The 24,992-nt window shown below is 45.8% G+C and overlaps 1 protein-coding gene across 1 annotated transcript in view; it reads right to left on the bottom strand.

The window, feature by feature from the left end:
• The window catches only part of CNGA2 (cyclic nucleotide gated channel subunit alpha 2), a 56,888-nt gene extending 34,149 nt beyond the window's left edge, over positions 1-22,739 (bottom strand). Inside the window, exons 1-3 of the mRNA XM_075834263.1 lie at positions 22,624-22,739; positions 3,704-3,814; positions 750-929 (exon numbers count right to left, since the gene is read on the bottom strand). Coding sequence (XP_075690378.1) covers positions 750-929; positions 3,704-3,814; positions 22,624-22,739 — 407 coding nt within the window. The remainder of the gene's footprint in view (positions 1-749; positions 930-3,703; positions 3,815-22,623) is intronic.
• Positions 22,740-24,992: the final 2,253 nt, after the last annotated feature.

Raw genomic sequence — 24,992 nt, 5'->3', positions numbered from 1 at the left:
CTCACCTGTCTGTCTCCCTACCGTCATTACATATGTACTCACCAATTCGCTGGCGGTCTCGGGTGCTTCTTTTCTCCCATTCACTGATGAAGAGCGCCTGGGCTATGTGGTCCCATGCGTCCTCCTTGGCTCGGGTGTCCCAGATTTCGTGCTTCTCCTGCACAAGGCAGATCAGCCTCTCCACGTCCATCCCACGCGGCATGCCTGCAGTTGTCTGTGTGGAGGTTGGACTGTGGCAAACACGCAGAGGAATCTCAAGCACTTCCTGGTGTGTGCTTGTTTGGACCAGTTTTATCAAGTCATTTGCATGGACATAACAAGTGATGCGTGTAAAGCGCGCATCCAACGCAGGTGCTTCCGTGTGGCATGCGTGATTTTCACGCACCCATTGACTTCAATGGTGATGCGCGAACAACGCACGAATATAGGACATGTCGTGAGTTTTAGGCAACGCACTCGCGCTGCGCAAAATTCACGCACTGTCTGCACTGCCACATAGACTTACATAGGTGCGTACGACACGCGTGAAAAGCACACTCGTCGCACGCACGTATATCGCGCTCGTGTAAATGAGGCCTTAATGTCAGCAGCGCTGGGATTCTTCCCAAATTTTCTACTTGAACGCTCTCCATTTTCATGAAGTCATTAGCTTATTGATGGTGGAGAGCATGACTTCAAGAGTACGGGTTTTCAGGCACTGGCTGCAATTACCCAATATCTTAAAAGTGTTTTTTTTTTTTGTAACTTACTGATGACTTTTCTTGTTTTGAGCTTTAGTGCCTGGATCTTGCTTCTCTTTTCCAGTGTTACCTTCTGTGTTTTGTAGATCAGGTCCTCGGAATCGGTCCAGAAAGGAGTCAGGTCTTTGTTCCTGATCATGCAAACTTCTGTGGGCCCATTCGCGTAGAACAACTACTAAACGCACTATCCTGAGAATAATTAACAGAATGTTCAACAGTAGTGGGCATTCCTCGACATGTAAACAAAATGTGCACTATTAATCAAAAACGTACTTAGGGTATGACACAAAGTTTCTTGTAGAGTTTTTTGACGCGGAAACCGCGCCACAAAACTTGTCAAGAACCGGCCGAAAATGCCTCCCATTGATTTGAATGGGAGACGGAGGCGTCTTTTTCCCGCGAGCGGTAAAACCGTCTCGCGGGAGAAAGAAGGGACATGCCCTATCTCTGGGCGTTTACGCCTCTGACCTCCCATTGACATCAATGGGAGGCAGAGAAAGCGTATTTTGCTGAGTTTTATGCCCGTAGCACTCAATGGCTGCGGGCGAAAAACGCAGCGAAAATCGGCGTGCAGGCAGAGGAAAATCTGCCTCAAACTTCCAAACTGAAATTTGAGGCAGAATTACCGCCTGCAAAAAACTCAGTGTGAACCCAGCCTTAGGGTATGTTCACACAGCCTATTTTCGGCCGTAAATGCCCGAAAAACGGCCGAAAAATCGGAAGCAGAACGGCTCCAAACATCTGCCCATTGATTTCAAAGGGGAAAATGGCGTTCTGTTCCGACGGAGGGTTTTTCGCTGCGTTTTTTTACGCGTAAAAAAAACGCCGTGAAAAAGAAGTACAGGACACTTCTTAGGACGTTTTTGGAGTCGTTTTCCATAGACTCTATTGAAAAAAGCTCCAAAAATTACCGTAACAAAAGCAGCGAAAAACGCAGCGAAAATCGCCAGTGGCTTAAAAAAACTTCTGAAAATCAGGAGCTGTTTTCCCTTGAAAACAGCTCCGTATTTTGAGACGTTTTTGAGTTTGCGTGTGAACATACCCTTATACTATGAGAAAGAACATTTATACTGCATTCAAAGCAAACACAAGAAATTATCTCATAATCACAATGCAGCCAAGGAAGGAGAATTGTTTGGTTGGTTTTGATTGGATGCTTAATACAGCAATTGACACTGCAACTTCATTATGGTTTGTCTATTTTATTTTAAGACATTTTATTCTTCTTTAACCCCTTAAAGGGGTTATCTGGGGACCAAAAATTGCTTTGGATTTATATTTTTATGTGAAAAAAAGTCACTTACTAATTTTAATTCTGCCGTTCAAACCCGGTGTATTGGTGCCGGAAGTCTTGTAGTTTTCCTAATATTGATGATGCGTCGACAAGACTCCATCTGACTTAGGCCTCATGCACATGAACGTATTTTTGTCCTCCCGTAAATACTGGCGTAAATACGGGTCCTTGGTCACACGTATTCGACCCGTATTGCACCAGTATTTACGGACCCATGCCCGTAAATACGGGTCCGGTGTTACCAGTATTCCACCCGTATTTACAGGCACGTTTTCGATGCAAAATTGCACTGCAGTAATCGGCAGCCCTTCTCTCTATCAGTGCAGGATAGAGAGAAGGTACAGCCCTTTCCGCAGGAAAAGTAAAAGAAATTCATACTTACCCGGCCGTTGTCTTGGTGACGTGTCCCTCTCTTGACATCCAGTCCGACCTCCCTGGATGACGCGGCAGTCCATGTGACCGCTTCAGCCTGTGATTGGCTGCAGCGGTCACATGGGCTGAAACGTCATCTCGGGAGGCCGGACTGGAGGAAGAAACAGGGAGTTCTGGGTAAGTATGAACTTCTAATTTTTTTACACGTTGATTTATATTGTGATCGGTAGTTACTGTCCCTGGTGCTGAAAGAGTTACAGCCGATCAGTTAACTCTTTCAGCACCCTGGACAGTGACTATCCACTGACGTCGTCTAGCAACGCTCCCGTAATTACGGGTGCACACACGTAGTCACCCGTAATTATGGGAGCCCCATAGACTTCTATGGGCCTGCCCGTGCCGTAATTACGGCCTAAAATAGGACATGTGCTATATTTTTCAACGGCCCGGGCACCATCCCGTAAGCATACGGGGAGGTACCCGTGGCCAATAGAAGTCTATGGGCCCGTAATTACGGCCTGTGATCACGGGCGTTTTTACGTTGGGGCCTAAGGGCTTGTTTCCTGTCATGTCGGCATGTTATTAAGCGCAAGACCGCAAGGGGCTTGTACATTGTCTATCACTGGAGAGACCGAGCAGAGCATCAGCTAGCGCTCTGCCGTGGGCTCCAGCACTGCTCCCGACGTCACTGTCCATATATGGATAGTGACATCAGGAGTTTCTTATCGCTGGAGTCACCGAGCAGATCATCAGCTGGTGCTCTGTCCAGGAACTCCAGCTCTGCTCCTGACGTCAGTGTCCATATATAGACAGTGACATCAGGTGTTCCCCATCGCTAGAGTCCCCAAGCAATGTTTGGTCCCCGGATAACCCGTGGATACGGCCAATCTTCGTTTTTCAATTTTCTCTCCGCCTTCCTAAAGCCATACGTTTTTTATTTATTCATCGACATAGCTGTATGATGGCTTCTTTTTTGCAGGACAAGCTGCAGTTTTTTTTTTTTTAGCATTTATTGTACCGCATAATGTACAGGGATACTGAACAAAATTTGTGGGGTGAAATGGGCAAAAAACACTAATTACGCCTTTTTTCAGGCGGCAAAATTACGCCTTTTTTCAGGCGGCTTTGTTTTAAGTTTGGAGTGAGCTCAGCACGTGAGCCCGCTCCATACTTCCCCTTAACGGCTGTCACGTACATGTACATGGCATGTCGTTAGGGGGTTAAGGATGCATCTAGCCACTGACACTAATACATTTACGTCCTGCCATTCTGTTGATGTATTGTTTATCCTACTTACCTGGACAATGCGCCTCTCCCTCTAAAAGATGCGCGTGACACAACCTCACCATTATCTTGGGAAATAACTCTTTGCAGCTCTGAGGAGGTATCATCACACACAGACAAAGCCCTATTTGACATTTGATACAAAAATTTATGGTTAGTCAAACTTGTTTTTTGGGATACATGCATATAATGTACATTAACGTGCTTTTTTACGCATGCGCTTTCCCATTGATGTAAAAGGGAAGCTTAATCAAACATTTTTTGATGCGTTTTTTGACACGTAAAATGCGCCAAAAAATGTGTCACATATATGCCGTGAAAATCTGTCAACTGATAAGTCATTCCCCACAGGGTCTTCCCCCTTGACTTTCATTCTCAGCCTTTTGGTGTGTCCTGTAGCGGCTGCCAGCTACCATTTGCAGAATCACTCCCAAAATGAGAGCTAGACACTGCTTGACACTTTGAAGATACCTCTTCCTGGCTTGTAGCCAAAAATAGGGAGGGGGGTAAGTCTGACTCCCACATTTACAGCAGCTGTGAGTGAGGTAGCTTTGCCTGATTCACCTTGCTGTAAATCTGGGAAGTGCTCCCTCTGGTGGCCAACATAGGAAAACATGTCAATTTAGTATTAAATCTTTTTATATTTCCTATGTTGTCCTATGTTGTCAAAGAAAAAAAAAAAACATACTAAATTATTATTTTTTCATTCACACATTCCCTTTAAAGCAAGGGGCATTGACCATGTTAATTTGGACAAGAGGGGAGGAGACCTTAGGATATGTTCACACGCTAGCTGTCATTTACGTGTGAAAAGACAGACTGTTTTCAAGAGAAAACAGCTGCCTCGTTTCACACGTAAATGCTCCTCCTCGCATTTTGCGAGGCGTCTGAGACGCTCGTAAATCTTGAGCTGTGCTTCATTGAGTTCAATGAAGAACAGCTCAAATTACGTGGCAAAGAAGTGCCCTGCACTTCTTTGCCGAGGCAGTCCATTTACGCGTTGTCGTTTGACAGCTGTCAAACGACGACGCGTAAATTACAGGTTGTCTGCACAGTACGTCGGCAAACCCATTCAAATGAATGGGCAGATGTTTGCCGACGTATTGCAGCCCTATTTTCAGACGTAAAACGAGGCATAATACGCCTCGTTTACGTCTGAAAATAGGTCGTGTGAACCCAGCCTAATGGAAGAAACGTCTTCAGAAGGAAAGTAGATGGATTTGGGAATTGAGAAAAGAAAATTAATTTTTTACATTGTGCTTAGGGAAAATTGGAAAAGGTGTTTTTTTTTAACTTTGAAAAAAATGTTGACAGTCCTGAAAACATATCTAACTTTTTTTCTTTTATACATTTAATAGTTCCCCTAGGGGACTTGAACCAGCGATCATTAGTACAATACACGGATGAGTTACAGGAACAGCGCAACTCGCTGAGTCATGCCGTTTACATAACTCCCATAGTAGTGAATGTCAGTTATGGAAGCAGCGTAGCATGCGAGCTACGCTGTTTCCATAATTACTATTCAGTTCTACGGAAGTTACGAAGACACCGTAGCTCAGTGGGTTACGCTGTTTCAGTAACTCGACATCAGGGGCGGATTGGGAGCTTAAAGTGTCCCTGGAAAATATCTAAGGGTATGTGCACACACACTAATTACGTCCGTATTTGACGGACGTATTTCGGCCGCAGGTACCGGACCGAACACAGTGCAGGGAGCCTGGCTCCGAGCATCATAGTTATGTACGACGCTAGGAGTCCCTGCCTCGCTGCGGGACAACTGTCCCGTACTGTAATCATGTTTTCAGTACGGGACAGTAGTTCCACAGAGAGGCAGGGACTCCTAGCATCGTACATAAGTATGATGCTAGGAGCCCGGCTCCCTGCACTGTGTTCGGTCCGGGACTTGCGGCCGAAATACGTCCGTCAATTACGGACGTAATTAGTGTGTGTGCACATACCCTCAATGTGGCCCCATGTTGTGGGTGGGGCCAGCACAAGTAGGCCGAGTCAGCAAACTGTTATCTGTAGCCACAGATGTAATAATGCAGCCTTATTATTATTGTCAGCATAGGGCTGTGTTCACATCTGCATTGGATGCTTATGCTGCTTTCACACCACAGCATTTCTATTAATATAATGTATGTGCTAATAAAGCTCGCAGGGGATCATTAAATGGTTTAAAAAACAGATGGCTCTGCTGATCGTCCTCCATAGACGCCCATGTTAAAAAAAAAACCACATACATATGCATGGAATAGTGCAGCCTTCAAAGCTATTCCTCGCAGCAAAAAAAAGTGTTGGGTGTATGGGGGTCTATGGATCCATTTATCATAAGCGTCAGGAGCTTTCCCACCACGTACAGTAAACTGACTGAAATACCACGGTGTGAAAGGCGCCTTAAAAGCTTCCACTGCAGGGAAAAAATAGTGACCAAAATAGTGCAGCATGCGGCGCTATTGTGTCCGGTAAAATGCTGGGGAGCAAATGGTAGGGGTACTATGGGGAACAGAAAGTGGCAGGGGGGGTCTCATAGGGTGCAGGGGACACTGAAGAGGATTTTGAACCTTTTATTTGTGATGGTGGCAGAGCATCTGTGGGAGGAGGGGGAGAGGGGCATAGGTAGGTGAAAGTTGGGCCATATTTAGTTGATGCTGCCCTAGGCACTTTAAGTGCTGATGTCCCCTATAACGCCTGAAGTTACGGAAACAGCGTAGATCGCTGACATTGCAGCTCCAGCGCTGGACCCAGGAAACGTAAGTGTAATAATTTCTTTGCTTTTTTATGTGTTACTAATTATTTAATTTTGTTGTTTTTTACAGGCTGGGTTGTTAAACTACTTCAGATTCGAGGACTACTTTGATTACGGGATTTTTATAAATTCTGAATAAAATTGTTAACAAGGATTCTGTCTGTTTTTTATTTCAATTAAATATTTTTTTTAATGTCTGTTTTTTTTTTCAAACGTTATCACTACTGCCTTATTAACCCCTACCCGCTCCTGGACGTACTATTAGGTTATGGTAGCTGTATCGTTCGCGCTCCATGACCTAATAGTACGTCACGGGAGTAACGGCCGTTTCGGCCGTCTTCCCGACACATACAGGAGCTGTGACAGCTGCTGTCTTGTTCAGGAGTTGCCGCAGCTCGTACAGCGGGGACCGATCGCTGTGTCCCCACTGATTAACCCCTTAAAAGCCGCGTTCAATAGGGATTGCGGCTTTTTAAGGGTTAAGCTACAATCGCCGGTCTGCTACACGATAGAGGCCGGCGATGGTGACTATGGCAACCGGACACCAAACAATGGCGTCCGGCTATGTCATAGCTAACCTACATGCATAGTGCAGTGAGTAGCTGACTGCTCTAATACACTGCACTATGCATGTAGTGCAGTGTATTAGAATAGCGATCAGGGCCTCCTGCCCTCAAGTACAAAGTAATAAAGTAAAAAAAAAAGTAAAAAAAAGATGTGTAAAAATAAGAAAATAAAAGTGATAAAAGTAAAAATTCCCTTTTTTCCCTTATCAGTCCTTTATTATTAATAAAAATATATAAACAAACAAATAAACGAATAAACTATACATAATTGGTATCGCCGCGTCCGTAATGGCCTGAACTACAAAATGATTTCATTATTTATCCCGCGCGGTGAACGCCGTAAAAGAAAATAATAATAAACTGTACCACAATCACAATTGTTTGGTCACTTCACCTCCCAAAAAATGGAATAAAAAGAGATCAAAAAGTCGCATGTACCTACAATTCAGTACTTCGCTTCTCCTAATGAGCAGCGCCCGCTCCGAGATGACCCCAGTTTTGACCGTTTGTATAAACGAAGACCCCTATTAGACCGTTTCAGTGCCAGGTTTTCCCAAGCATATACCCCCGAGAAGTGTATTTCTATTGATGAGTCATTGGTACATTTTAAAGGGAGTCTTCAATTCCGCCAGTACCTGCCGGGTAAGAGGGCAAGGTATGGTGTGAAGATGTATAAGCTGTGCGAGAGTGCATCAGGGTATATTTACAAATTTAGGATATATGAAGGGAAGGACACCAGTATTCAGCCCCCAGAATGCCCCCCCCCTTACTGGGAGTTAATGCAAAAATTGTTTGGGATTTGGTGCACCCACTGCTGGACAAGGGTTACCACCTCTACCTGGATAATTTTTTTACCAGCGTCCCACTCTTCAAGTGCCTCTCTTCCAGAAGTACTGCGGCATGCGGTACTGCTAGAAGAAATCTGAGAGGCCTCCCTAAGACTCTGCTTGGGCAAACACTCAGAAGGGGTGAGAAGAGGGCACATTCTAGCAGCAACATATTGTGGGTCAAGTACAAGGACAAGAGAGATGTCCTCTCCACAACAGTATAGATGGGGTCTAAATGGTCACATTACCCATAAATTAATTCCTTGAGGGGTGTAGTTTCCAAAATGGGGTCACTTCTGGTGGTTGCTTTGATACCTCTGGGGCTCTGCAAATGCGACATGGCACCCGAAAACCAATCCAGCAAAATCTGCACTCCAAAGAACACACAGCGCTCCTTCCCTTCTGAGGCCTCCCATGGGCCCAAACAGCAGTTTATTGCCACAATTGGGGTATTGCTGCACTTTTTATGAAAAATGACATCTTATTGGAAAAAATTTAATTTTTTTAATTTTACAGCCCAATTCAAAAACGTGTTGTGTAAAAACTGGGGGAGGGGGGGTGAAAAAAAAATGAGGCCTCAAAATGTAGTAGACTCTTCTTTGATTCTGGGGCTTGTGTTTTAGTCCACGAGCGCACTAGAGACAGATGTGGGACATTTCTAAAAACTGCAGAATCTGGACAATAACATATTTAGTAGTGTTTCTCTGGTAAAACCTTCTGTGTTACATGTGAAAAGGTAACTATTTTGGGTGGTATAACCATCTGTTTTACAAGCAGATGCGTTTAAATTCAGAAAAATGCAATTTTTTATCAATTTTTACATTTTTCACCAATAAACAATGAATATATTGTCCAAATTTTACCACTAACATAAAGCCCAATGTGTCATGAGAAAACAGTCTCAGAATCACTTGGATAGGTTTAAGCATTCCGACGTTATTATCACATAAAGTGAAATATGTCAGATTTGAAAAATGGACTCTGAGCCTTAAGGCCCAAACTAGGCTGCGTCCTTAAGGGGTTAATGGCCGCTGTCTGATCAACAGCGTCCATTAGTAAGGCTGGGGCTTATTGTTAGCCGGTAAAAAGGCTAGCACTAACCCCCATTATTACCACGGTACCCACTGGCATCAGTGGTACTGGGAAGAGCTGGGTACGATCCAGTCCCCAACCATCTGTAGTGATGGCCGGGCACTGGGGCGGCCGCAGGCTGGTATTATTAGGCTGGGAAAGCCCAAAAATCGTAACACTTCCCACCCTGGTAATGCTAGCCTGCTGCTGCTGTTGTATCTGGCTGGTTATGAAAATGGCATGCGAGCTCCGCTGTTTCCGTAACTACTATTCAGTTCTATGGGGCTTACAGAAACCGCGTAGCTCAGCGAGCACTCGGCTGTTTCCGTAACTCCCAACCACCTAACCAGGAACTGGCCGGGAGAAAGTGGAGTCAAGTAAGATAGATCTGGGTTTAGGGGGCCCTGTTCTAGAGATAGGTGCGGGTCCCAGAAGTGGGACCCGCTTCTATCTGACACTTATGACCTATCATGTGGCCTGCAGCGGCTTCCTTGCTGAACCTACGCCAAGGAGACATCCCTGTGGACGAGTACGCCATCCACTTCCGTACCCTGGCAGGAGAACTGTTGTGGAACAATGAGGCCCTGGTGGCTACATTCTGGCATGGACTGTCTCCTAAAATTAAGGACGAACTTGCCGCTCGAGACCTGCCATCTACTCTGGATGACCTCATTCTTCTGGCTGCCCGGATTGATCGAAGGCTCCACGAATGGGTCCAAGAGGTTCGTCGGGAGGGAGGACTTCCTAGTCCGGTCCCTACCTTGCAGCAACCCCTGCCATCCTCAGATGCCGATCCTCCTAAGGAGTCTGTGAGGATGGACCAATGTAAGCTATCTACCCAGGAGAGACAATGCAGATGCACTTCTGGACTCTGTCTTTATTGCGGCCTCGAAGGCCATCTTGTGCGTCTGTGTCCCCTAAAGCCCCAAAGCCTAGGGCTGGTAGAAGAGACAACCTTGGGCAAAGAGGGACTCCCGTCTAAATTGTCCATACCCGTGACCATAGTGTCCGGTGAGAAGACGCATCAGGTCTCTGCGTATCTGGACTCTGTATTCGCTGCTAATTTCATTTGTAGAGACCTGGTGGACCTTCTTCAATTACCCACTACCCCTCTGGAGAGACCGTTGATGGTTAAATCAGTAAATGGACTACCTCTGCCAGATCTAGTTATAGCTGTGACCAAGCCGCTGAGGCTCCAAGTAGGGGCTCTCCACTCTGAGCTTCTACCCTTCTATGTCCTGTCCAAGGCCGTTAACCCTGTGCTGCTGGGTCTGCCTTGGCTCCGACTACATGCTCCAGTCCTGGACTGGAATTCTGGAGAGGTTCTCCAGTGGGGCCCTGAGTGTCTAGTGCAGATTCGTTCAGCTCAGCCTCCTCTGCCTCGGTCATTGGCAGGATTGCCTGGTCATTACGCAGCATTTTCAGACATCTTCAGCAAAAGGGAGGCGAAGACACTGCCCCCACACCGGGCATAGTACTGTCCTATCGAGTTGATTCCTGGTGCATTCCTTCCCCGTGGTAGGATATATCCTCTCTCCTTGCCAGAGACTCTGTCCATGTCCACCTATATTAAAGAGAACTTGGAGAGGGGCTTCATACGGAAGTCCTCCTCCCCGGCAGGAGCCGGGTTCTTCTTCATCAAAAAGAAGGATGGCTCAACCAAATCACGGTGAAAAATAAGTATCCATTGCCACTGATCTCTGAACTGTTTGATCGTATACGTGGTGCCAAGATTTTTTCCAAACTAGACTTGCGTGGAGCTTACAACCTAATCCGGATTTGCCGGAGTGACGAATGGAAGACTGCATTTAATACCCGTGACGGACACTATGAATATCTAGTAATGCACTTTGGCCTGTGTAATGCTCCCGCGGTCTTCCAGGGGTTTGTTAATGACATTTTCCGGGACCGCCTCTATGTTTGTGTTGTGGTCTATCTTGATGACATCTTGATTTTTTTCTCCAGATCCTATGACGCATCAGAGACATGTCCGTCAAGTTTTGCTGCGCTTAAGGGAGAATCGTCTGTACGCCAAGTTGGAGAAGTGCGTGTTTGAAAAGGATGCTCTACCCTTCCTGGGCTACATTGTCTCGAATCGAGGTCTCAAGATGGATCCTGAAAAGGTAAAGTCTGTCCTGGAATGGCTACGTCCTCAAGGCTTGAGGGCCATACAGCACTTTCTGGGATTCGCCAATTTTTATAGACAGTTTATTCCAAACTTCTCCTCACTGACATCACCTATCTCTAACCTCACTAAGAAGGGCATGAACACCAAGGTGTAGACTCCTGAGGCAGAGTCCGCATTCAATAGCCTGAAGAGCACCTTCACGTCAGCCTCTATCCTCCATCATCCAGATGTTTGCCTACAGTTCTCGTTGGAGGTGGACGCATACTCTGTCGGTGCTGGTGCACTCCTGTTCCAGAGAGGCTCCAAGGGCAAGCCAATGGTATGTGGATATTTTTCTAAGCTCTTCTCTTCCACAGAACGCAACTACTTGATTATGGATCAGGAGTTACTGGCCATCAAATTGGCCCTGGAGGAGTGGAGATATCTACTAGAGGGTGCAGCTCATCCCATCCTGATTTTACGGACCACAAGAACCTCACCTATCTTCAGACGGCCCAACGGCTGAACTCTCGTCAGGCCAGGTGGTCACTGTTCTTTACCAGGTTCCAGTTTTAGCTCCATTATCGCCCGGCCGACAAGAATGTGAGGGCCGATGCCTTGTCCAGGTCTTTTGAGACAGAAAACACCATGGAGATTCCACAGAACATTATTGATCCGTCTTGCATTATCTCTGTCAATCCCCTGCAAGTTGGCTGACAGAGGGAGAATCCTCTGCTGGGGACACTCCTCTAGACTGGCATTGCCTGTGCCCGATGCTCCCTGGCAGCATATAGCTATGAACTTTATTACTGACCTGCCTCTCTCTGCTGGATGCAGTGCTGTCTGGGTGGTGGTGAATCGATTTTCAAAGATGGCCTACTTCGTTCCTCTGACCGGTCTTCCTTCTGCTCCTCAACTGGACAAGTTTTTCATCCAACACATCTTCCGCCTGCACGGCTTGCCGCTGCATATTGTGTCTGATCGGGGGTTCAGTTCACCTCGAAGTTCTGGAGAGCCCTCTGCGGACTCCTAGGTGTAAAGTTGGACTTTTCCTCGGAATACCATCCTCAGTCCAATGGTCAGGTCCAGAGGATCAATCAGATCTTGGTGAACTACTTACGCCACTTCATCTCTAAGCAGCATGATGACTGGGTACAGTTGCTCCCGTCGGCTGAATTCTCCTACAATAATAACACCAGCGAGTCCACACAGAAGACACCATTCTTTATTGTCTATGGCCAACACCCACAAATTCCTCTCCCGGTGCCTGATACGTCCAAGGTACCAGCTGTTGACACTGCTTTTAGGGACTTTCTGCAGATCTATCAGCAGACTCGATCCTCCATACTGCTGGCAGTCGACAGCATGAAACGGAAGGTAGACACAAGGAGAAGAGAACCTTCTCGGCTTCTTCCTGGCACGAAGGTCTGGCTGTCCTCCAGGAATATTTGTTTGAGGGTGCCATCATATCAATTTGCCCCCAGGTTCCTCGGACCCTTCGAGATCCTGCAGCAGATCAACCCTGTCGCCTACAAGCTTCGGCTGCCTCCTACCCTCAAGATACCCAACTCCTTCCATGTCTCTCTCCTGAAACCGGTGGTTCTAAACCACTTTACCAAGACTCCTAGCCCTGCGGTTGCCTCCAGCGGCCCTTCAGACACTTTCGAGGGTAAGGAGAACTTGGACACCAATAAAGTTAGAGGAAAGACTTTCTATTTGGTGGATTGGAGGGGGTTTGGTCCTGAAGAGAGGTCCTGGGAGCCAGAGGAGAACCTCAATGCTCCTACCCTTCTGAAGAAATTCCTCTCTCGCTCTGGCCCAAAGAAGAGGGGGCATAAGAGGGGGGATACTGTAGCGTCCATGGCCACAGGCCGTCCGGTTTACTTACCTCCCGAAGCCCGCAGCCATGGATCTGTGAGCGCCGGTCCCCATCTCCTTCCTAGGAGACGCCAGTGCTCACTTCCGCTCCGTTCTGCTGTGTCCCAAAAGGGGTGCGCGCACGCTCGTGCCCGCTCTTAAAGGGCCAGCACGCGCACATGAAAACAATCATCATAATCAACTCACATGATTTCCTGGACTATAAGAAGGCCTCTGCCCTTCTGATCCTTGCCTGAGCCTTGTTTGTCATATCCTAGTTTGTCTAAGCAAATGGTATCCTAGTGTTTTCCAGTTCCAGTGTTCCCTGAACCTGTATCCCGTATCCTGTATCCCGTGCTACCCTGTTCTAGTACCGTGCTGTGCTGTAGTTGTGCTGTGCATATACAGCACCAGAACCAAATTATGTACATATATACAACACCAGATCCAAGCTCAGTACAGAAATAATTTACAAAGTCAGGTTAACCCCTGCCATGCTGGGAGTTGTTGTTTCACAAAAAACAACAACAATGATACCACCCATCATCTCTGCAGATTATACAAGTGAAAAAAAATTATAGAAAACACGTATACTAGACTGCACCTCTATAGAATAGTTTTATAATGACATTACCAAATACAGAGAAAACAAACAAAAATTAAAAACATTTTATAAGATATAAACCACAGGTCACAAGTGTGGATTATATTGCCCCTCTCGGAGTTGGGACAGACAAATCTGATTAAAATGGTGCTAAAGTCCAAAAATTATGCTTAATACATAATACACCGGTATGGATCCATACATTTTTGTTCTGCAGGATTCACGCTCTAGTTAGAGACCTTGTTTGGAAAAAGGATATACCTTTAAATTAGAAAAGTTGCAATTGTCAAAGGGGGAAGGAGGTCTGGCCTTGCCTAATGCCTGGGTCTATTTCCTGGCGGCACAACTGCAACATATGAAGGGATGGCAAGGGGAGGAGAAAGGGGACTCCAATAAGCAGCTTCCTGGGACACGTGAATTTCACAAACTGGAAGGGTTTCAAACTTGGGAGGAAAAAAGGATACAATATATTTGTATATTTGGCAGCTATATCAGGATGGAGTCTTTAAATCCTTTGAAGAGATAAAGGAAGAGTTTAGGTTGCAGAATGTTCTATTTTAGCAATAATTCCAACTAAGGCATGCAACCCAGGCTCAAAAACGAACAGTCGACCTCAAGATTGGCACCTCGGTTACCCTGAATGGAGTACTCCTTGCTAGTGTTATTAAGGGGCTGATATCCCTAGTTTTTTTTAAGACATCTTATCAGGGTTATTGGGAGATCAGATGGAAGTAGTCAAGACAAAGTGGGAAATGGATGTTGGACCTCTAGATACAGAACAGTAGGGAGAGGCCCTGGCATCTTATCCTTAAGTTTCCAAGAGAAGGTGTATGGACAGCACAGTAGAACAAAAACCTCCAGGGCATAAGGATGCAAGCCTCCAGGGATCCGACTTGTAATTGAGCAGCTGAAACGTTGAACCTTTTTCACTGATGGGTGAATAAACTTTCTATTTTTTGTACCTTGAAGTGCTGCCTCTTTCTCCTTACATTTATCCTTAAGTGTGACGCAGAGAAAGTCCCAACTATTTTTGCTACACAGGGTCTACAGAACCCCAGAAATTTTATTGCGCATGGGCCTACGAGGGGATGCGAAATGTCCAAGGTGCTCATAAGAGGTGGCAGAGCTAAGACACATGTTCTGGACCTGTCATAAACTGGGGGAGTTATGGAGAGGTGATGGCTCTGATAGAGAAGGAATATGGAGTTACGGTTCCAGGATTGTCAAGAGTGGGGCTGTTGGGATGTGTGGGGGAGTTAAAAAGGACACAGATGGAGAAAATGGCAATAGCAAAAATCCTCTATCATACAAGAAAATGAATTGCTAAATATTGGCTACAAGAAACTCCTCCTTCCTTAACGGAATTAACACGCCTTATTAACACAACAATACTGCTGGAGAAAGCAATACTGCTGGAGAGAGGGGTATACTTTAAAATAAAGGCTCTAACTATATTTGAGAAGCAGTGAGGCAAAAGGATAGACCACCCAGGACTGGCTTCAATGGAATTGGTTAGAGGGAAAGCACTGGATAAATTTATGCTGGGAAAACGTGAGACAAGATAACTTGATATTATCATTTCGGGAACAAGAAATTATACCAGAAATGCGGATTGAAAAGACAGAAATATAGAGCAGACTTTTGCACTGGATAGGGGAGGAGGGGTTTGAATAGGTTGGGTGGAGGGAGAGGGAAGGGAAAGATCATATGTATTTCTACTGAATGTTATACGTGATGCTATCACATAGATGCATGTAATAATTATTTTTTTTTAAGTTTTGATTTAAAAAAATAAATAAACTAGAGGTCACATAGGATGTGAAAAAGTTCACTGCTATATCCCCATAACATATATATGTACAAACTCAAAGAAGTATAAATATCAATGCAATATCATACAGTGGAAAATATAACATGAGGACACATGTATCGCTGTGTTACCAGTTTTATCAGGGGTCCTCATGGAGCCACAGGCATAATCAATCCTAATTCCTCCCTTCTGACTGTTATTGTAAGGCCTTATATTTTCCTCTATACGCTGCTTTGATATTGCATTGATATTAATACTTCTCTGAAGTTGTTAGTTTATATGTTATGGAGATATTCCTGTGAACTTCTTCACATCCTTTGTGACCTGTGGTTTATAGCTTATAAAATCTTTTTTCCATGACTGACTTGAACTGTAGCCTGACAAGGGGCTAGGACTTGGGTCCGGCACATGTTTATGCATTTTTTAAATGTCTTTCATATTTGTCTGTTTTCTCTGTATTGGCTAGTATATATGTGTTCTTTTACTTTTTGTCACGGTTTGCATACACATTGACTGGCACTCTTTTTTTTATACTACACACTCATATGTGGTGCTCGCTAATTTTTCTTTTTGCAGAACATACAAGTGACTACAATACCAATACAATGCAGTCAGAGGGAGAATAAAAAAATGACATTCAGTGACTCACAGGTGACATTTTCTCTGACTTGAATAGTTCTCTTTCCTTTTATTTCTTCATTTGACCCAGACCTCCATGATGACTTCTTCCAGCTACACCTCAACTCTGAAGAGTTTGTCGCCCAGATGTCTTTGGCTCCTAATTTTTGCAGCACAGCCACAACCTCCATACTAACTCAAACTCCTCCTCCTGCCACACATTGCAGCCCTGAATACACTAGCACCATAAACTGTGGACAGAATACAATTGTGCCACAGATTATGACCCTTAAAAATAAGGCACCATACACACAGTGCCCCCAGTAGTCGTGCAATGTGCCATGCCCACTGAAAAAAGTGCCACACACACTGTTCCCCCTGTGGATAGTGCCACATACACTGTTCCCCCTACAGATAGTGTCATACACTGTGCCCCCTGCAGATAGAGTCACACACTGTGTTCCCTGTAGATATTGCCACACACTGTGCCCCCTGTATAAAGTGCCCCACACACTGTGCCCCTTGTAGAAATTTACACACACCGTACCCGCTGTAGAATGTGCCACACACACTATGCCCCCTGTAGAAAGTGCCTCACACACTGCACCCCCTGTAGAAAGTGTGACTGTAATGACTGGGTAGGGAAACAGACGTGTGAGCCCTAATATACCCACCACTCAGTCCCTGCCTACTTGCAGGAATGTCCTAGGCGATGGCGTATAACTGGGCGATGGTCCCTACGCTCAATATGTGCACGACAGACAAACAGACAAGGGTACACAGAAACGAAGGGAAATGGGGCAGTTGCCCACGGCAACAACGTCAGCAACAAGAGTAGTGAACGAGCCGAGTCAAACCAGGAGTGTACGAGGTACCAAACGCAGAGCAGGAGAATAGTCAGTAAAACCAGGGTCAATATGAAGCAGAGGTCAATAGTAATAGCTGGAACAGCAGAGCCAGGAAACAAGAGAGAATCATAGGCAAAGACAAGAAGCAAATGAAGGTATACATAGACCGAGGGCGGGAGCTAGAACCGTCTGGCCAGGCTGTGATAGGTTCTCCGACTCCTCAGCCTACCAGCCTGAGTGGTAGCAGATCGAGTCACTAGCAGATGCAGATTGATTAACCACGGGCGTCGACACAGAAGCTGTGTCTGACAGATCCTTTACAGTACCCCCCTTTTATAAGGGGCCACTGGACTCTTCCTAGGTGGACCTGGCTTATTGGGGAACCGCAGATGGAACCTCCTGAGCAATACCCCAGCGTGAACATCCCGGGCGGGTACCCAAGTCCTCTCCTCAGGCCCGTATCCTCTCCAATGGACCAGGTACTGGAGGGAGCATTGGACCACCCTGCTGTCCACAATCTTGGCCACGTCAAATTCTACCCCTTCAAGGGTGAGAACAGGGACCGGAGGTTTCCTCGAGGTAACCAAGGACAGGGAGCAGCGTTTCAGGAGGGAGGCATGAAACACGTCGTGTATTTGAAAAGACGGGGGTAACTCCAGCCGGAAGGAGACAGGGTTAAGGACCTCAATGACCTTGTACGGCCCTATAAACCGGGGAGCAAATTTTTTGGACGAGACCTTAAGGCGCAAATTTTTTTAAGACAGCCACACCAGATCCCCGACCACAAACAAGGGGTTAGCAGAACGTCTTCTCTCTGCCTGAGTCTTTTGTATGCTCTGGGATGCCTCTAGGTTCTTCTGAACCTGGGCCCAGACTGTGCACAGTTCCCGATGAACGACATCTACCTTGGGATTGTTGGAACCACCAGGTGAAACGGAGGAGAACCGTGGATTAAACCCAAAATTACAGAAAAAGGGGGAGACCCCTGACGAGTTACTGACCCGGTTATTAAAGGAAAATTCGGCGATGGGGAATGAAGGAGACCCAATCATATTGACAGTCAGAAATAAAACACCTTAAATATTGTTCTAGAGACTGATTAGTCCTCTCAGTTTGGCCATTAGTTTCAGTGTGGAAGGCCGAGGAGAAGGACAGATCAATCTCCAACTTTTTACAGAAGGCTCTCCAAAACAATGAAACAAATTCTACCCCTCAGGATGTGTTTGACAAACAAGGTAGCTAACGTCTTGGCATTGAGTAGTTTCTTGAGGGGCACAAAGTGGCACATCTTACTAAAGCGGTCTACTACAACCCACACCACCGACTTGCCTTGAGATGGAGGCAGATCGGTGATAAAATCCATGGAGATATGGGTCCAAGGTCTCTGGGGAATGGGCAAAGAACATAGTAAGCCCGCTGGTCGGGACCTGGGAGTCTTGGACATAGCATAAATTTCACAAGCGGCGACGTAGGTCTTAACGTCTTTAGACAACCCAGGCCACCAATAGTTTCTAGCAATGAGGTGCTTGGTACCCAGGATGCCTGGATGGCCAGATAGTGCAGAGTCATGATTTTCCCTGAGTACCCTTAGCCAGAATTGCAGGGGAACAAACAGCTTGTTCTCAGGAAGGTTCCCGGGAGCTGAACCTTGATCAGCCGCAATTTCGGAGACTAAGTCAGAATCAACAGAGGATATTATTATACCTGGGGGCAAAACACAAGCAGGATCTTCCTCCGAAGGAGGGCTGGCCATGAAGCTACGCGACATTACATCAGCTTTAATATTTTTAGACCCAGCCCTATAGGTAACCACAAAGTTGAATCTAGTAAAAAACAATGCCCATCGAGCTTGTCTCGGGTTTAGCCTCCGGGCAGTTTCTAGGAAGACCAGATTCTTGTGGTCGGTAAGGACGGTTACCTGGTACCTAGCCCCCTCAAAGAAGTGGCGCCACGCTTCAAATGCCCATTTAATGGCTAAGAGTTCGCGGTTGCCCACATCTTAGTTACTCTCACTGGGCGAGTACTTCCTGGAGAAGTAGGCACAGGGACGGAGATGGGTGAGGGACCTGGTACCCTGGGGACAAGACAGCACCCACTCCCACCTCAGAGGCGTCAACCTTCATGATGAATTGCTCAATTTGGTTGGGATGAATCAGCACTGGGGCAGAGATAAAGCACTTCTTAAGGATCTCAAAAGCCTGGACCGCCTCCGGAGGCCAGTGGAGGAGATCAGCACCTTTGCGAGTAAGATCCGTAAGAGGCTTAGCGATGACCGAGAAGTTAGCAATAAATCTCCTGTAATAATTAGCAAACCCCAAGAAGCACTGTAACGCCTTCAGGGAGGCAGGTTGGACCCATTCAGCCACAGCCTGAACCTTGGCAGGGTCCATGCGGAATTCATTAGGAGTGAGGATTTGACCCAAAAATGGTATCTCCTGCACCCCAAACACACATTTTTCGGATTTAGCAAAGAGTTTGTTTTCTCGAAGAGCCTGGAGCACCTTCCTGACATGCTCAATGTGGGAGGACCAGTCCTTGGAAAACACAAGTATGTCATCAAGGTGCACTACAAGAAATACCTCCAGGTAATCTCTTAAAATCTCATTTATGAAATTCTGGAAGACCGCGGGAGCATTACACAACCCAAAGGGCATGACGAGGTATTCGAAATGACCTTCGGGCGTGTTAAACGCAGTCTTCCACTCATCCCCTTCTCTGACTCAGATAAGGTTATAAGCCCCCGGAAGATCAAACTTAGAGAACCGTTGGGCCCCCTGAACCTGATTGAAGAGATCAGGAATTAAAGGAAGGGGATACTGGTTCCTTACAGTGACCTTATTCAAGTTTCGGTAATCGATGCACGGCCTAAGACCACCATCCTTCTTCCCTACGAAGAAGAAGCCAGCACCTACCGGAGAAGTAGAGGGGCGAATGTAACCCTAGGCTAGGCATTCCTGGATATATTCTCTCATGGCCTCACGTTCGGGACAAGAGACATTAAATATCCTACCCTTAGGGAGCTTAGCTCCTGGTACCAAATCAATAGCGCAATCGTATTCTCTATGAGGAGGTAACACTTCGGAGGCCTTTTTAGAAAAAACATCAGCGAAGTCCTGAATAAACTCAGGTAGATTGTTCACCTCCTCACTGAGAGAAATAAAATTAACAGAAAAACAGGACGTCATGCATTCATTACCCCATTTAGTAAGATCCCCAGTACTCCAGTTAAAAGTGGGATTATGCATCTGCAACCAGGGAAGACCTAAAAACAAATCGGACGATAATCCCTGCATCACCAGTACAGAACACAGCTCCAAATGAATGGAGCCAACAATGAGTTCAAAAACAGGGGTATGCTGTGTAAAATAACCATTAGCAAGTGGAGTGGAGTCGATACCCACTACCGGGACAGGTTTGGCAAATCAATCAATGGCATAGCTAGAGACATAGCAAATTCCACAGACATAATATTAGCAGAAGACCCTGAATCCACAAAGGCACTGCCGGTGGCAGACCTACCCTCAAAAGAGACCTGAAAGGGAAGCAAGATCTTATTAGGTTTCATATTTACGGGAAATACCTGTGCGCCCAAGCGACCTCCCCGATGGTCACTTAGGCGCGGAAGTTTTCTGGCTGCTTATTCTTATGCCTAGGACAGTCGTTCACTTGATGCTTGTCATCCCCACAGTAGAAGCAGAGACCATTCTTCCTGCGGAGCTCTCTATGTTGTTGGGGAGACACGGAGGCCCCGAGTTGCATTGGTTCATCTGAGTTTTCCGTGGAAGAACGAAGCAACGGAACCTCGGGAGCCATCATGGGGGAGCCAGAGGAGAAGGCACAAAAACGTTCAAGTCGTCGTTCCCTGATACGTCGGTCAAAACGTACCGCTAAAGCCATAACCTGATCTAGAGAGTCAGAAGAGGGATAGCTAATTAACAGGTCTTTCAGGGTCTCTTACCCTGACGTAAGGTCACCAGCTGACTCTCGGCAAAGGCAGTCTTGTCTGTCTCGTCATAGATGAGCCCGAGAGCGGAAAAAAAAAAGGTCAACAGAGGAAAGTTCAGGGGCGTCAGGAGCCAAGGAGAAGGCCCATTCTTGGGGGCCGTCCTGGAGCCGGGAGACAATTATTCCCACTCGCTGGCTCTCAGAACCTGAGGAGTGGAGCCTTAGACGGAAATAGAGTCTACAACTCTCCCGAAAGGAGAAAAAAGTCTTCCGGTCCCCTGAGCACCGGTCAGGCAACTTGAGATGGGGTTCAAGAGGTGAGGTGGAGGGCACTAGCTGGTTAGCATCACGCTGATCGCACCTCTGAGCCAGGGCTTGGACCTGTAGGGAGAGACCCTGCATTTGCTGAGCCAGGGTCTCAAGGGGGTCCATAGTAGTAGAAACCAGGGTAGAAGAGGTATATGGGCCTGTGATTATGTAATGACTGGGTAGGGAGACAGACAGGTGAGCCCTAATCTACCCGCCACTCAGTCCCTGCCTACTTGCACGACCCATCCTAGGCGACAGCGTACAACTGGGCGACGGTTCCTACGCTCAATATGTGCACGACAGACAAGCAGACAAGGGTACACAGAAACTAAGAGAAATGGGGCAGTTGCCCACGGCAACAATGTGAGCAACAAGAGTAGTGAACGAGCCGAGTCAAACCAGGAGTGTACGAGGTACCAAACACAGAGCAGGAGAATAGTCAGTAAAGCCAGGGTCAATATGAAGCAGAGGTCAATAGTAATAGCTGGAACAGCAGAGCCAGGAAACAAGAGAGAATCACAGGCAAAGACAAGAAGCCAATGAAGGTATACATAGACCGAGGGCGGGAGCTAGAACCGTCTGGCCAGGCTGTGATAGGTTCTCCCACTCCTCAGCCTACCAGCCTGAGTGGTAGCTTATCGAGTCACTCTATCAGACCTAGGAGCAGATGCAGACTGATTAACCATGGGCGTTGACACAGAAGCTGTGTCTGGCAGATCCTTTACAGTGCCCTCTTGAAAAAAGTGCAACACACACTGTGCACCCAGTAGAAAGTGCCACACACACTGTGTGCCCTGTAGAATATGCCACCTGGAAATAAATGCAGTACGGATACCCTATTTAAATGCTGCTACTGAGAGCATCTACATAGAAATATGGATGGGAATAAGGAGTAACCTGTTAATATTGATTTTTATATAAGCAGATTAATTATTACACCTGCTGGCAAGAATGTGGCTTTACAAATTGGAGCACTCCATGTTTCCACACTGAAAATGTCATACGTTTACATCTCTTTTGACAGTATACTTTTTTTTAAAACTCATACCTATATTATAGTGCCTAAAACACAAAGCTTAAAGGGAACCTGTCACCAGCATTTTAGCTATAAAGCTAGCAATACCTGGTGAAAGTGGGTGAAAAATCATTGTCATCTAAGCTATAAATATGTTCTAAGTAAGCTCTGTAGCTTTAGTATTCCGTTATTCAGTGGTCCCACACCATATGCAAATGAGCAGAAAAGAGTCAAATCTTCATCTGAAAAGAGTCAGATTTTCATTCCTCCAGCATCTCAGAGTGGACTCCACCTCCTTATTTTTGATTGACAGCTCCTTAGCCAGTCAGGGCCGGACAGGTGGTGGCAGTGGGCGTGGTTAAGAAGCTGCATCTCAGAGGGAAAAATAATTACCATAAAAGGCGGGAAAAGTTTAAACGACTATATTTACTGACAGAGGAGGACTTCAGGAAAGAAGAGAACAGGAATGAACTCTGGACAGCTGCGGCCATTGAGGGGTCAGGCTAGTTTAACAGGTAAGATGTTGATGACAGGATCCCTTTAAGGTGTGTGACACATTGTTAATTAAAGTGATGCATCAAATCTTTATTACAGGTTATTTACTCACCTACTTCCACAATTGTCTGCAGATTCCAATTCATTTTCACTTGGTGTCTTAATGGCTAATTGTGGGTTTAAATTGGGAGAGGAAGTATTCTTTTGCACATTTGTCTGACCAGTCATCCTCCATGAGAGCACTCAGAAACAAAGCTTTCAGGACTGGGGATAGCCAACTGTTTGAATTAGCAGATATCTGTAGAGTATAAGATAGATACATTAGGAATTACCAATTATTTTAACTACTCGATTATCAGGATGGTGTTTTCCTTTTTTAGAATATATTCATAAATTATTTAAGATGATTTATTTGGATTATCTTTTCCTTATTAGACACATTTCTGAAAGCCCCTTTTTGATCACAAATTAAGTTTAATGTAAGTAAATGCAAGGTTATGCACTTGGTAAAGAAGATATTGTTTACCTTTAGCAACCAGTGCAAAGCAGCTACAGCAAAGGCAAATAAAATCATAGAATCCATTAAACGAAGCATAGGTGCGCATGAACATAGTTTCCCCAAATCACTAGTCAGTCCTCCATTACAAATTAATGCTCGCTACTTATAACTCAGACCTTCAACTTCCCAAACTCGCGTATTTTACCTCTCACATCTCCACACTATCTAATAATCTAAAACGACTCTTTGATACTTTTCACTCCCTTCTAGTACTAACTCCTATCATAGATCTTACATAGTTACATAGATACATAGTTAGTACGGTTGAAAAAAAGACACATGTCCATCAAGTTGAACCAAGGGATGGGAAAAGGGAAAATAAAAATTTCTACACAGACAGGCATCTGCTAGGTCATGCCTGCGGCATGATCTAGCAGGCATTCACTCCAGGCAGCCTGGGGGCCTTTATTAGACCCCCGGCTGCCATTAGAGACACAGACACTCGGCGATCGTATCGCCGGGTGTCGGTGGGGGAGAGAGGGAGCTCCCTCCCTCTCTCCAAAACCACTCAGATGCGGTGCTCGCTATTGAGCACCGCATCGGAGGGGTTAAACGGGTGAGATCGATACTAATATCGATCTCACACGGCAGAGCAGGGACGCTCCCAGCCCTCAGCTGCCTCTAGCAGCTGAGAGCAGGGAGATCTGACAGTTCCCTGCTCTGTTTACTTATTCCGATGCCGCGACTTAAAAAGTCTATGGCATCGGAATAAGGCCCGTTAGTGACCGACGTAGAAACACGATGGGTCGGTCACTAACGGGTTAACTTTGTTATTTTAACTATTTACTAATAAAGAATTTATTATTTTCAAAATTAATTGATCACACTACTTTCCCCTTTTCCTTTCCTTTTACTATACATACTATATCATAATTTTGTGGTGTACACCTAGTGTGAATCTTATTGCTCCAACATTATATATAAAATTGTAAAAGGGTAATACCTATCAATACATATTAGAATACAAATACAAATTTAAATGTATTACTCTCACCCACAAAGCTCTGCTGCATCTCCTAACATCTCCTCCCTCATCTATAACTATGACTCTAAATTCTGCTAACAATCTAAGACTAACATCCTCCATAATCCTGCTGCACCAGTCCTCTGGAATGTGCTACCCCGGACAATCAGATTAATTTCCAACATTCACAGATTTAAACATGTCCTGAAAACATATCTTTTTAGACAGGCCTATCACATTCCCTACATTTAACAGTATTTCCCACACTCCTTGTACCCTAATGCCAGCGGCGTAACTACCGCGGTAGCAGCCGCAGCGGCTGTTACGGGGCCCGCTGCTTAGCCAATACGCCTCCCCATAGGTCCGCTGGCGCCGTTATGGCTGCTACAGCTGTAGCGATGCTACTACGGGGCCCGCGCCGCCGAGCCTCTAACAGTTATGGGCCAACGGAGGGCCCCGCTGCTAGCGACAGTCACCCCTCTTGCAGTATTTGTACCTGCGTTTATAGCACGCAGGTACAAATACATGCATTAGCGCTGAATGCCCGGGCTTGTTCCATGCCATTTAGCGCCTCACATTGACGCTTATTGGTGGGGCAAAATGACTTTCAATGACGATGACGTCATCGCGCCGCTTGCATGCATGCGACTTTTTGATCACTTTTTATTTCAATTTTTGGAAGAGAAAGTGACAAAAAACAGCAATTTTGGCAATGTTTTTAAGATTTTTTTCCGGCGTTCACTGCTCGGGATAAACAACATAATATTTTTATATTTGCAGGAAGAAAAAACTGGACCATATACGGCGCTGCTGGTAATAAAGGTAGAAGCAGTTCCAGTGTTTTGAAATACAAAAATAAATTATTTACTGTAAAAGACTACTCGTTTCAACGCTGAACGAGCGTCTTCATCAGGCCATGTGTGCAGTGCCATAAAATAGTCATCTCATATAGTCAGTG

This window comes from Rhinoderma darwinii, chromosome 8 (assembly GCF_050947455.1).
Source record: "Rhinoderma darwinii isolate aRhiDar2 chromosome 8, aRhiDar2.hap1, whole genome shotgun sequence".
Taxonomy (NCBI): Eukaryota; Metazoa; Chordata; class Amphibia; order Anura; family Rhinodermatidae; genus Rhinoderma; species Rhinoderma darwinii.
Note: the sequence above shows the minus strand (reverse complement) of the source record. Positions and strands in the feature narration are given on the sequence as shown.